This window comes from Galeopterus variegatus, unplaced genomic scaffold (genome assembly GCF_000696425.1).
Source record: "Galeopterus variegatus unplaced genomic scaffold, G_variegatus-3.0.2 Scaffold367, whole genome shotgun sequence".
Lineage (NCBI taxonomy): Eukaryota > Metazoa > Chordata > Mammalia > Dermoptera > Cynocephalidae > Galeopterus > Galeopterus variegatus.
The window spans coordinates 470711-483495 of NW_007726478.1; the positions used below are offsets into that span (position 1 = coordinate 470711).

The window sequence follows — 12785 nt, forward strand, 5'->3', positions numbered from 1 at the left end:
CTTGCTCGCGGGGGGGGGCGAGCTGGGCCGACCTGCGGGAGGAGCGGCGCGGGGCGGACGTGGGGCGAGAGCGACCCCTGCTGCCCGGCCGAGATAGCTCAGGTGGGAGAGCGTTAGACTGAAGATCTAAAGGTCCCTGGTTCGATCCCGGGTTTCGGCAGGAGTTTTGGCGTCCCTGGCGAGACGCTGTCCGCGATCCTTCTCCCCAGAATGTCGCCCCACTCTGCAGACGAGCTCTGGGATGACAAGCAAGCCCAAGCCCTCCTTTTCCCCACCACCCCCTCTTTATCAGTATTTTTTAAATTGGCAGGGTTAGGACCAGTACTAATGACAAAAACTAACACTATCCACCTAAACTAGCAAAATAGGGTTTGCAGAATGCTTTTTACTTGCATATCATTAAATTTTGACGATCCTGCTGGATGTTTGTTTTCCGCGTGGGGAAACTGAGGCTGATACAGGAAAAGGCAGGTGAGTAGCAAGGCTGGACAACCACACCAGGTATTTACTGAACTCCTACCCTGTGCGGGGGACCCAGCGCTCTGTGCTCAAGGAGCTCAGGGTCCCTGGGCGATGAATGAGAGGCTCCGGGTGGGCGGCACCCAGCTCGCAGCTAATGAACCCATATTGATACATTGTTATTAACTGAATGCCCCACTTTACTCACTCAGATGTCCTCAGTTTCCCCCTAAAGTCCCTTTCGTGCCCCTTGGCGCCATCAGGCTCCTCTGGGCTGAGAGAGTTTCTCAGACGTTCCTTGTTCCTGATGCCCTGGGTAGTTTTGAGGACTGGGCAGGTGTTTTGTAGGGTGCCCCAAAAGGGATTTGTCTTTCTCATGGACTTTTGTGTTTTGTTGGATTTTTTTTTACAGGACTGGTGACGGCAATGTGCTTTTTGAATCCTTGGTGTGCCACGTTTGGATCATGCTGGCTCATTCCTGGAGTTGCTAGGGAGCCACAAGGTTTTGGCTGCTCTTAGCCTCAGTGCTGGTGGCAGGGGCAGGAGCGGGAGACTGCTGTGGCGGCTGAACGGGGTGGATCTGAGAGCCCCGGTGGGCTCCCCTCCTGTGTCCACGCCTGTGCCTTTGCATGGACTCTTCATCACCGAGGGCCACTTTGTGCGACCAGTAGCGTGGGAAAGGTGCCATGTGTCACTGTGGGCGTCACTCTCCTGGGGGAGCCACCGCCACACTGTGAGGATGCTCAGGTGCCCACCCATGGAGGGGCCTGACAAGCCAATGCCAGCACCCTGGTCAAGGTTTCAGGTGGTGCAGCCCCGACCAGCAGCTGACCGCAACCTCACCAGACACTGGGAACCACCCAGCCAGGCTGCTCTTGAATTCCTGACCCGCAGAACCCAGGAGAGAGAATGTCGTTTTCACCCACTAGGTTCTGGGGTCATTTGTTATGCAGCAACAGGTAGCTAACATGGAGGTGTGATCAGCATGTCGGGCAGAATGATTGGGGGGCTGGGGGAAAGAGTTGGGCTCAGGAAAACGGGCCCCTTTGACAACCCCTGAAGTGGGGAACTAGAGCAGGATGGATGTGGGGCAGGGGTGGAAAGTGAATTGGTTAGCAGAGTGCTGAAAACCACTCCAGGAACAGCTGAGGGCCAGCGAGAAAAGGGGGGGGGAACAAAGTGGGGAGCAGGGAGGAGGAGCAGAGGCTGGCAGAGGTGGAAGGCAGAAGCACGAGATGGGGGCAGTGGGGACCGTCGCACAGGGGGGGAGGTGGACTCACTGCATAGACGTGATTTTCTGTGGTTTGAAATTCTTTTTTTTTTTTTTAAAAAAGATGACCGGTAAGGGGATCTTAACCCTTGACTTGGTGTTGTCAGCACCACGCTCACCCAGTGAGCAAACCGGCCATCCCTATATAGGATCCGAACCCATGGCCTTGGTGTTATCAGCACTGCACTCTACCGAGTGAGCCACGGGCCGGCCTTGTGGTTTGAAATTCTTACACTGGCCATGTATTACTTTTTAAAAAATCAATGTTTTGGGCCGGCCCGGTGGCGCACTGGAGAGTGCGCTGCTTGGGAGCGCGGCGGCGCTCCCGCCGAGGGTTCAGATCCCATGTGGAGACCGGTTCCCGCTCACTGGCTGAGCGCCGTGCAGGCACAACACTGAGGGTTGCGATTCCGTTGCCGGTCCCCGGTACGGGCGCGACACTGAGGGTTGCAATCCCATTACCGGTCAGTAAAAAAAAAAAAAAAGACCAAAAAAAAAAAAAATCAATGTTTTAGGCCAATGATAGACTTGAAGAGGTGCCAGAGTGCGTCCAATGGATTCTCCTCCCAGGAAGTGGTTACTGGGAGGTGTGGTGCCACTTCCATGAGAATTTGATTCTTTTTCTGGGCTGTTCTTGGGCTGGAACAAGTAAAACCGACTTTAGGAAAAGCTCCACAATGACACAGGGGGTCTTTGAGGTTCGGTGAAGGGGTGGGCTGGGAACAGTGGGTGGAGGGGAGACAGCAGCAGACGGCTCCCCACAGAACAGCCCTGGGGAGGCGGGAAGCTCTGCACAGGTGCAAAGAGGGAGGGCCGAGGGACAGAGTCTGCCTGTCCCTGGTGGTCTGCAGATGGGTTCTCCAGGGGACACTGGGCATGTCTGGGGACATTTGTGGTTGTCACACCTGGGGGTTAATCCTGGCATGGAGTGGGTGGAGGCCAGAGACCTGCTCAGCACCTGCAGTGCCTGGGACAGTGCTCTGGCCCCAGTGTCAGCAGGCCTGAATTAAGAGACTGCACTGGTTATTTGGAAAAAAAAAAAACTGAATTTGATCGCTGCTCACACTGCACACCAGAATAAACTCCCAATGGGGCAGATGGTACAAACCAGGGCAACCCGAGCTTCTGGGACTCACCTCCTCTCCCTCCCCACTCCATGTATGGATTTAAATGTGGGCAGCCTCCTAGGATCTCAGTAGGACAGGTGATTATGGGATGCAGTCTTTAGGGGGTCTGTGGAATCCCCTAACCCAGGGGTCTCAGCTGGGGGTGATTCTGCCCCCAGGGGATGCTGGGTGATGTCTGGAGATAATTCTGGTTGTCATGACTGGGGGGTGCTGCTGGCCTGGAGTGGGTGGAGGCCAGGGACGCTGCTCAGCACCTGCAGTGCCCAGGATGGCCCCGCCAGAGGATATGGCTCCACATGTCCACAGTGCCAAGGGGGAGACCCAGACCCAGGTGTAGGGGACAGAGAGTCAGCAGGGTCCACTGCCAGAAGCACAGGAGCAGAGTGAAGCCATTGCTATGCAGAATGTGGAGGCACCAGGCAGATGAAGAGTGGAGGCCCATACAGGCAGGAGTGCGGCAGGCGTGCGAGTGGATGGGGGTCCCCTGGCTGCAGCCCATGTGAATGTGGGTCACGTGTCTTCTTGTTGCTTCAGAAGCACCAAGATCTTGCCTGCTTCTCTAGGGAGGAAGGACAAGCCAGCCCAGGACCAGCAAGGCCAATGTCCTCAGGTCCTTCTAGAACATTATTGGGCATGCCAGTCAGGTCAGCTGATCCTACTGCCCAGCAGACTATGGGGAGCATGAACAGTTCCCCACTCCCAAGGGAAACAGCAGGAGCTGAGATGCTACATGTGGGTCCCCATTCTGGAGACTCCTCAGTGCCTCCTGAGCTTGGTCCAGGCCACACTTTGGTCATTGTTTCCCAACAGGTGTGCATTCTGCTCAGACGATGTTTAAGCAGCCTCTTGAAACCCATCCTGAACGCATCTGGGGGAGGGCTCCTCCAACCGCCCTGGGGGTAGAGTCTCTGAGCGCATCAGGGATGGCAGGGTATCTCAGTTCCTAAACTGTGCCATGACCTCCCCAAGAAGTGGCACCACACTGAGGCAGGACCCATCAGGGGGTTCAGAGAAGAAAAGCCAGAGCTCCAGGGAGGCATTTAATTCCAGTCTGCACAGTCGCACAATCCAACCCTAAGCACACAGCAGAGGTCAGCCAAGAAACAAAAATAAAAACACCCCACAACGACAGAGTTACATCCCTGAGGGTAACTTGGTTTCCACAAAACCTCCAAGATGTTTCTTACCCCCAAGAACATCGTGCAGACTTCTACGCAGCGACTACAGGTTATTGACCAGCGTCCATGGGAAAGGCCCCAGGTCCACATCCCCCGGGGACTGTTTAGTGGACTTTTCCTCCAGGGAGGGCAAGCACCCATCTTGGCCACACCACCAAGTCCCCTCCCAGGAAGCAGGTGAAAGGGCCTCGCGCCCCATCTGAGGTGCACGTCAAGGCTCCGTGCATCCCTCCCACTCACATGCAGCTCCTAGGCCTCCCCAGGGCTCTGGCCGCCTGCTTTGGACATGACAGACCACGAGGGCCCAGTGCGTGTCTATGTTTGGTGCTCTTAGGATTGAGCCAAGTCGCGTAAGACAAAAATGTCCAAGTGCAGGAGCATGGTGCTCAAGTCATGGAGCAGCGGCCGCTTCCCATGCCCCATGCTGGAGATGCTTCTGGCAGGTCTGCTCATCCAAGTCGCGTAAGACAAAAATGTCCAAGTGCAGGAGCATGGTGCTCAAGTCATGGAGCAGCTGCCGCTTCCCATGCCCCATGCTGGAGATGCTTCTGGCAGGTCTGCTCACGACTGGTCCAGGGGCATCCTTGCAGCTCCCACTCCACTTCCCATGGGAACTGCATTCTGGTTTTGCCCTACGACGCGGATGCTGCCACGTGACGCCCCGACACCCACCAACCCAGGAACTCCTGCTGGGAAATATGGTGGGGAAAAGCCAGAAAGAACCCAAGGTGCCAGCACTGACCCCCACCAGGCAGGGCGGGACAGGCTCTTGACTTTGGGCCCACCTCACGCCAGCTCTGAAGACCAACTTCGCCAGCGCTGACTTCCAGACATGGTCTCAAGCATCAGCTCAGAATAAGTAACACATTGATCAGCCTGTGGCCTTGACTTTTGATGCACTATCTGTGGCTGGGCAGGAGGACTGGCCAACTCACACCTTTACACAACTACCCTCCGAAAGCCAGCGCCCAGCCCTGGACCCCTTGAACCCTGGGCTGACCAGCCAGCCAGGCGCCCCGGAACTGCAGGCCAGGATTGGAACCCAGGGCCCCTGTCTGCAGGAGCAAGACACAGACGTAGCTGCCCGTGGAGGTCCACACGGGCACAGGAAGCGTGGGACACTGTGCCACTGTGCCAGGTGGCTGCAGCACCCAGCAGCAGGCCAACGCTCACTTGCCCGTGGGACTGCGATGCGAAGATGCATGTCCGCTCATCCTCCTCCATAAGCAGTCATGGCAGGCACCACGATACAAGGAAGCCACTCGAATTTGGCTCTACCTCTAACAAAGACGGTTTTTGCTCAAAAACACACAGGAGTGGCCAAGCGGGTTCAGGAACCATGTCAGGAGAAAATCACACAATGGTTAAAAACAAACAAAAAAAACCCCGAAAATGAAAAATACATCGATGGTTCCGAAGCTATATATTCCTATCGAACTCTTTTAAAACCCCTACTTAAATATCAGATGCAATGCTCAACACAAAAAACAGACATGCACCTCGTGTTAAACTGTACAGTCACAGTAAGAATACAAAATAACACACATTTTTGTCCTTTCAAAAACCTCTCGGGAACCCTGCCTTCCAAACGATGTCGGGGACAGAGAACTGGCTTTTGGTGCATTAACAAAGTCTAAGTTTCAGAAGTGCAGGGATAAGGGCTGAAGATGCAGGGACGTGGACAAACAGCTCTGAAGGCGAGTGCTCTGCGCAGTCCCTTGCCTTCCAGGAAACATGCTGCACACAGGGTCCCCGCTTACTGCATGGTTGTGGTGGCAGCTGCCTCATCACCGGTGGCGCCGACTCCTCTCTTCCAGGAGCTGGTTGTCAAATATCTGTTTTTCCCTTCAGAAAACAAACGTTGATATTTTAGTGATTAATCATTGTGTGTCAAAGAACATGGAATGGGAGCTGCTGCTGGATGGGGACAGAGCTGGGGAGCATGAAGACGTCCTGGAGATGGTGGTGGTGAACGGGCTTGATGCCACTGAACTGCGCACTGGGAGATGGCTAAGATGGAAAGTTTTATGTTATGTGTATTTTACAACAATTTAAAAATAATTTACAAGAAAGCACGAAATGTTAAATTGTCCTTATTAAGAGACCTGCCTGTAAGGAAGAAACACGTTAACACCTGCGTAGGTGGCCACCCCTCTCAGGAACATGGCTGCCTCGGGATAAAGTAGGATAAACAAGGGACACTGCCTTTGATGTGCGACCTGGCAAAACCCTCGGCAACAAGGAGATAGATGAGACGCACCGACTGGAAAGAAGAAATACAGCCGGCCAGGAAGACGGCGCGTGCAGAGTGCTGAAACTGCTTACAGTACAACCCTGCAAGACAGCAGGGCCAGAAAGCCACATTTGGGTACAACTGCTCAAACATAATTACGAAACAAGGAGGAACCACAGAGGGAAAGGGAAACTGACACCAGACGTCTGTGTGGACAGATCCAGTCCCACCGAGGGTGCAATGGGAGACGCCCCAGAGGCTAAAGGTAAATCATGGCTACCACTCCCGGATTAAGTATTAAGATCAGGCTTCTGTGCAATAAAGCAGAGGTCGTACATTCAGCCTCATTAACTTCTCCATTGGGTACCCAATGCCAGCTCCCCACAGTTCACGTGAGGTCTTTACAATAAGCAGAAGCCGCGCCCAGAAGAACGGCTTCCTTGAGAAAGGAAAACCATGGGGCAAAGAGTGGAAGGCTCAGGAAGCTCCCGAGACAGGAGGAAGCAAGAACACACCAGCCTGGGGGTTGAGACACCTCGGCTCTGACCTGACACTTCTGGGTCATTTCTTTATTCAAGCATGACAGGCCAAACCACTGAGATCCAGTGACAAAATCACCGAGTTTCTCTGCTTCCAGACACCCTTCTTGTCATTAACTCAGCTGGGTCAAAACTCTCGTAAATGAAGCCAAATTCAACATTCTTTGGACAGTGTTGCAGGAGGCCTTGGCGATACCACCCCACACCACCTCCTCCCTGGCTCCTACAGCAGGCACCACACAGCACGCGGCGTGTAGCAGCCCCTCTAGCTTCCCCGTGGAGCTCCTGTGACTGCGTGTCCAGGGCGGTGTGTGGCCTGGCGTGCCGCCCTGGACGGAGACCCTGCCCCATGACCGTGGTTGATCCTCAGCCCGTCACCGCCCGCGAGCCCCACCTGGCTCTGGCAGGGCCTGGCAGCACGCCCAGAGATGGGATTAAGGGCTCTGGGGGCCACAAATCCAAGGGAAACATCTTGATCGCAGCATTCTTCTGACTGGATGGAGACCCTCCGGGGTGACCACTGTTTCTTCCTCTGCTGTGTTTTCTCAGCCACATGGCTGGAGCAAGAGGGGAAGAAAGTTCAAAACACAAACATCAGCCCTTGCAAAAAGAGATTAAAAACAGACACGCCCAAGCACGCGACCAGCGGTCAGCACCATGTCGCTCCTGCAGAACTCGGGCCCCAAGGCCGAGCCACAGCCGTAGGCTTGTGTCCAACTCGGCGACCCTGTGCCCACTGCCCAGACCCACCTGGAGAACAGGGACACTCACTACTAACTTCACTGGGTCCACGAAGCAATTCCTTGGTCATGAGCTGACATGTGTTTTAATACTGTTAGTACGTTTAATAGTATGTTATTATTATGACATGTGTATTTAATATTTGCATGTGATACATGCACTGCCCAGGCACCGACCACCTGCTGAGGAAGACGCGGCCACGGGCAGTCGAGTCACAGCCACCAGCACACAGTGGAATTAAAACCTTTGAAGATATATAAACTGTGAGTGGTTTGGAAACAGGGCTCTGAGTGGCCTACCGGTAGCTGTGCAAAGGTCCCTTTATGTACTTCTCTTCGGCCGTCTTGTAGTCCACTGTGTCGACCGCAGAAATCGCGCAGATGATGGCCTGCAAGAGGGCATGGGGGCTCAGCGCGGGTGGCAGGCACAGACCAGCCAGTCCCAGAACAGCACAAAGAGCACTGAGCTTCCCGCAAGGAGCCCAGGGTACCCAGGGATCAGCCACCAGACACCAGGTAATTCATGGTTCAAAAAACATGCACAAAATCCATGAACTCGGGCCGGCCTGGAGGCGCACTCGGTAGAGTGCGGCGCTTGGGAGCGTGGCGGCACTCCTGCTGAGGGTTCGGATCCCATATAGAGACCGGTCCACTCACTGGTTGAGCGCGGTGCGGGCGCGACACCGAGGGTTGCGATCCCATTGCCGGTCACGGTACGGGCGCGACACCGAGGGTTGCGATCCCGTTACCGGTCACGAAAAAAGACAAAAAGGAAAAAAAAAACCGTGAACTCTCTGCTTGTAATGGAGTTTCATGAACTAACTCGATAACAGTATCTCATGGACTAGAAACAAGAGTTCACGTTACTTAAAGTAGAGAATAAAAGGCAGAACCCAAACAAACAAGTGCATTTTTGAAAATGTGTTTAAAAAAAAAAAAAAAAAAGATACAACAGGACTACTTTGAATACACAATAGATGTCTGATATTAAGGAATCGTTAATTTCTTTTGGTGAAATAACAGTTGTGGCTAGTCCTTACGGTTTGTTTACAGCAGGGTCCCTACCCCTCAACACTGCAGACATACGGGGCTGGGTCACTCTCTCTGGTGGGGCATCCTGGGCACTGCAGATGTTGAACAGCATCCCTGGCCTCCACCCACTCCTTGCCAGGAGCACCCCCACCCCAGTTGTGACAACCAAATGTCCCCAGACACGGCCAGTGTCCCCTGGGGCAAGATCACTCCTATTTTAGAGATATATACTGATGTATTTATGGGTGAAAAAATATTTGAAGTTTTTTCCCCCTCAAAAAAATAATCCCAGGGGGTGATATGCACATAAGGGCTCATTGCGCGGTTTTGTTCTTACATGTATTTGAAATTTTACACAATTATAAAGTTATACAACTTTGAATTTGGTAATATTCCATTCCACAGATGCACAGGTATGCCCAGCGGTGCCCTCTCTGAAATCTCAAATATGAACTTCAAAATAATCTGTGTTTGTTCCTCACCAAGCTCTGAATCCCCAGCTGAAGTTCAAGGGTCTACCTACGTGTGTTGAGGAGATTGAAACTTTTTTCCTGAGTAACTGCCACTCTAAACAGGTACTGTCTACACATGCAGCATGCACATACCCCAGCACTGACAATGGAATTTAAACACCCAACCCGCTCCAGCGCCTGCAAAACAGAGGCAGGCAGTGGCCTCCACGGGCAGAATTTCAGAGGATGACATCCCAGCACCAGATCAGCCCTGGGCCTGCAGGCCGCCCCGCCCCTCCCACGCAGGCTCTGCCCCAACAGTAACTCACCTCGGGCAGGAGCACGTCCAGGATGAAGCGTATCCTGTCCCCGTTCACATGGGTCCGCATCTTGCTGTCCGTCTCCTGGTACACTCTCTGCAGGTACTTCACCACCAGGTCCAGCTGCTCCTCGTCCTCCAGGTATGTCTCCACACAGGTCACATACTGGCTCGAGCTCAGAAACATCTCCAGCCACCGTGATGGCTTCCTGCCCTTCAGAACCGCCCGCAGGTGGCTCTCAGCACCCTTGGCCTTCACAATGTACTCCACCAGCTTCCGGTTGGCACGGTCCCGGGCGGCCCGTGCGCGGTCAGGGAGCAATTTGCGGCAGGGAGGCCTCCACCCTAGCGGACTCCCTGCCACAGGCTCCTTAGGGTCCCCCTTGCTCAGCTGGGGAAACGTGGTCCCCAAGACATCCTGCTGGATTGATTTCCGGACGGGATAACCTGCAGAGGAAGCACAACCCTGCGACTGCTGCCTGGACTGCACAGTGTCTGCCTCATGCCACAGCCACACAGGGAAGGTGTGAGTCCTGGTGAGGGGCATGTCCTCTGATACCTGATCTTTCTCCCCTAACTGGCTTTTTAGCCAAGTTTAACCCCAAGAGCAGAGAAGCGCCCCCGCCCCACGCAGCCCTGCTGAAGAATCAATTCATGTTCCCACTCCTTTAACACCTAGGGGGAATGGAAAACCCTGTTACTGTCACTAACTGAAAACACTGGGTTGACAAGGAAATATGCCATACGTATTAGCCTTGAGACAACATTCTTATAATATCTGACATGGGGCACCAGCCACGACCAAGACAGAGGGGATGTGGTCCATGGGGCAAGGGGCCTGAGGACAGACCAGGGAACCAGCGCCGGGTGGCCGTGCAGGCGCTACAGCAGGCAGCCTGTGCCTTGCCTCTCTGGGGAACCCTGGGAGTCCCATGGAAATCTGGTGGGTCCCATGATTCTGCTCAGGATTCAATGTATCCCCTCCACAGCCTTAGATGGAGGAGACTCTGATTTCCAAAGGGCTAAAAAAGCAGGCCACACTTTCAAAGATGTGCTCGTGGACTTACTGATGTCGGCGGCGTAATATTCCAGGAAAGAGCCAGCAAAAGAACCACAACCTGTAAGGCGGGAGGGAGAGAAGCCATGTTTAGAAATGAGAACACATCTTTGGAGCTACCTTCAAGGTTCGTGAGATCAAAATGCCTCGCTCTGTGGCTTTCTGGTCTAAGCCTGACCCAGATGCCCCTTCCGACAAGACAGTATCGTGGAACGTGGCTCCCGTGGCTTGGGAAAGAGCGCAAGTCTCTGGGGGGTAACCTGAGAACCACAGCATATTTTTGCCCCAACTTATAAATTCCCAACAGCCAGACTTGGGAATGAAACTGGAAGGAAACCTCATCTCCTGTCTATAGCAGTGTTTCGGCTCCTGCCTGCCTGCCTGCCTGCGGCGCCTGCCCCTCAGCCATGCTGCCTGTAGTGGATGCCGACATTGCATCTACCCCTCCAGCTCTCAGTGCGCGGAGCCCCCCCACATACCTAACCGCACACGGTAGTCAGTGATAAGGGAAACACACCAGCCGATGGCCTGTTTGAAGTCCTCCTTGGCTGTGTTCTGCAACGAGACCCGATGGCAGGAATCAAGGGGGTGCGAGGGGCACCTCGAGCATCCACCTGTGTCGAGAAGCCGCATGGCGGGGCCCTGCAACCTGCAGAGTGGTCTGGGGCGGCCCCCAAGCCTCTCTAAGCCTCAGTTTCCTTGTTCATTATTGGGGCCAGCAGATGCCTTCCATACCAGCTCCAGAGACTACATGGGAAACACACAGTGGGGCATAGGCCTGGGTGCTGCATTGCTCAGAAAGTGGTCACTGCGACCCCCATCGCTCTAGGTCAGTTCTCAGGAGTGGACAGTGGGAAAACACCAACTGTGGCCAGCATGGTCCCCAGATGGGGAACGACTTGGAAAGTCTTAAGAGATGCCTTCTGCCCGTGTACTCCCAACAGGGTAAGGGCAGCCTGGAGCATGTGCTGCCCTGGGGGGAGGGACGTTGGTGCCCGCGCAGGACTCATCCAGTGTCTCCTGTCCTCACCAGTAAAATAAGGTCAAGATTCCAGCTCTGTCCATCTCTGGCTGCCATGAGTTGGACCCAAGGTACCACCCACCAAAGAGCTGGGGTGGTGTCCACAGGAAGATAACTGAGTTCCCATGACCCAGCAGCAGTGTCGGAGGAGACCAAGGGGGCGGCTGTGCAGATGCCACAATGCCGTAACTGTCACACAACGAAAGACTCTGGAGCTGAGGGCCACAGGAGGCGTTCACCAGCACACCCAAGGTCTGGGGGTGAAACTGCCTCGGTGCCAGCCCCTGGGCAGCCCCCAGTGCTTACCTAACCAACGTTGCCCTGAAATCGCTCCTCAGAGGCTGCACTTGCCACCACTGAATGACTTAGGCTTCGGTGTCCCTACACCCGATGGCACAAGCGGATGTGAACACATTTCTCGGGAAGAGCAGACTGACCAGTGGGCAAGCACCCAGCTTACCTCGAGGACCAGGCCCTGTTTCCTCGTAATCCAGATTTGTGTGTATGTGTGTGTGTGTGAGAGATGTAACACATCCTCTTTGCATTTAAGAAAGGATATCATTTTTAAAATTTTTGGCAGCTGGCTGGTACAGGGATACCCTGGACCTTGGTGTTACCAGCACCATACTCTAACTGACTGAGCTAACTGGCCAGCCCTGTCCATTTTTATTACTGAGTAGAATTCCACAGCCACCAGCCCTCGCCCCCACCAGCACCTGCCGACTGGCATCTGGCGCCCAACAGCAGGCTGGCGGGTGCGAGTCACAGTGAACACACAGAATGGGCAGGACAGACAGGGAGAGGTTCCTGTCTTAGGGAAGTGCAAATTACTAACATGATGAGAAGGCTCAGGATATGATTTGGGTGCCAACCTCCCAAAAAGTTAAACAGAAAAAGAGAAAACCCATGCATGTCCAGTGCTCACTGTGAAACCATAAAGCCCTTGGAAAAACAGCACAGCCAATCTGCAGAGTGCCCTGGACGACCCTAACCCCTGCAATCCCACCCACAGTCTAAGAAAAGGACTTGGCAGAAATACGTAGGAGCGCCCCAACTGTGGACTCAGCTGTGATGGCAAAATCCAGGGAAAGCCGAACACCTGATTACAGACAGGCAAGGTGGAGGCCACACCAACCCCCTGCCCGCCCATCTGCTTATGTTTTTTTTTTAAAGTTGATACAACAAAAATGAGTATTCCCAAAGTTGAAACAAACAACACTTTTGTGGGGTTTTTTGTTGGCTGACTGGTATGGGGATCCAAACCCTTGACCACAGGGTTATCAACACCATGTAGACACCACGCTCTACCCAACTGAGCTACCTGGCCGGCCCCACAAATGACATTTTTTTTTTTTTTT

At 54.0% G+C, this 12785-nt stretch overlaps 1 protein-coding gene, 1 long non-coding RNA gene and 1 other non-coding gene across 6 annotated transcripts in view; 2 read left to right on the forward strand and 1 right to left on the reverse strand.

The window, feature by feature from the left end:
* Positions 1-87: 87 nt before the first annotated feature.
* TRNAF-GAA lies at positions 88-160 on the forward strand. Its single transcript has one exon. It is a non-coding gene; the product is annotated as a tRNA-Phe (tRNA).
* Positions 161-3888: 3728 nt separating this feature from the next.
* LOC103586712 lies at positions 3889-5418 on the forward strand. Its single transcript, XR_550172.1, has 2 exons — positions 3889-4477; positions 4590-5418. It is a non-coding gene; the product is annotated as an uncharacterized LOC103586712 (long non-coding RNA).
* A 24-nt stretch (positions 5419-5442) lies between these two features.
* Positions 5443-12785, reverse strand: part of LOC103586714 (PWWP domain-containing protein MUM1) — a 22409-nt gene continuing 15066 nt past the window's right edge. For 3 of the 4 annotated variants that reach the window (XM_008568023.1, XM_008568024.1, XM_008568025.1), the window contains 6 exons: positions 10886-10961; positions 10417-10467; positions 9360-9796; positions 7847-7935; positions 7201-7363; positions 5443-5879 (listed from right to left, as the gene is read on the reverse strand). In XM_008568023.1, coding sequence (XP_008566245.1) covers positions 5862-5879; positions 7201-7363; positions 7847-7935; positions 9360-9796; positions 10417-10467; positions 10886-10961 — 834 coding nt within the window. In that variant the 3' untranslated portion in view covers positions 5443-5861. The remainder of the gene's footprint in view (positions 5880-7200; positions 7364-7846; positions 7936-9359; positions 9797-10416; positions 10468-10885; positions 10962-12785) is intronic. The other variant, XM_008568026.1, reaches the window with a different exon arrangement.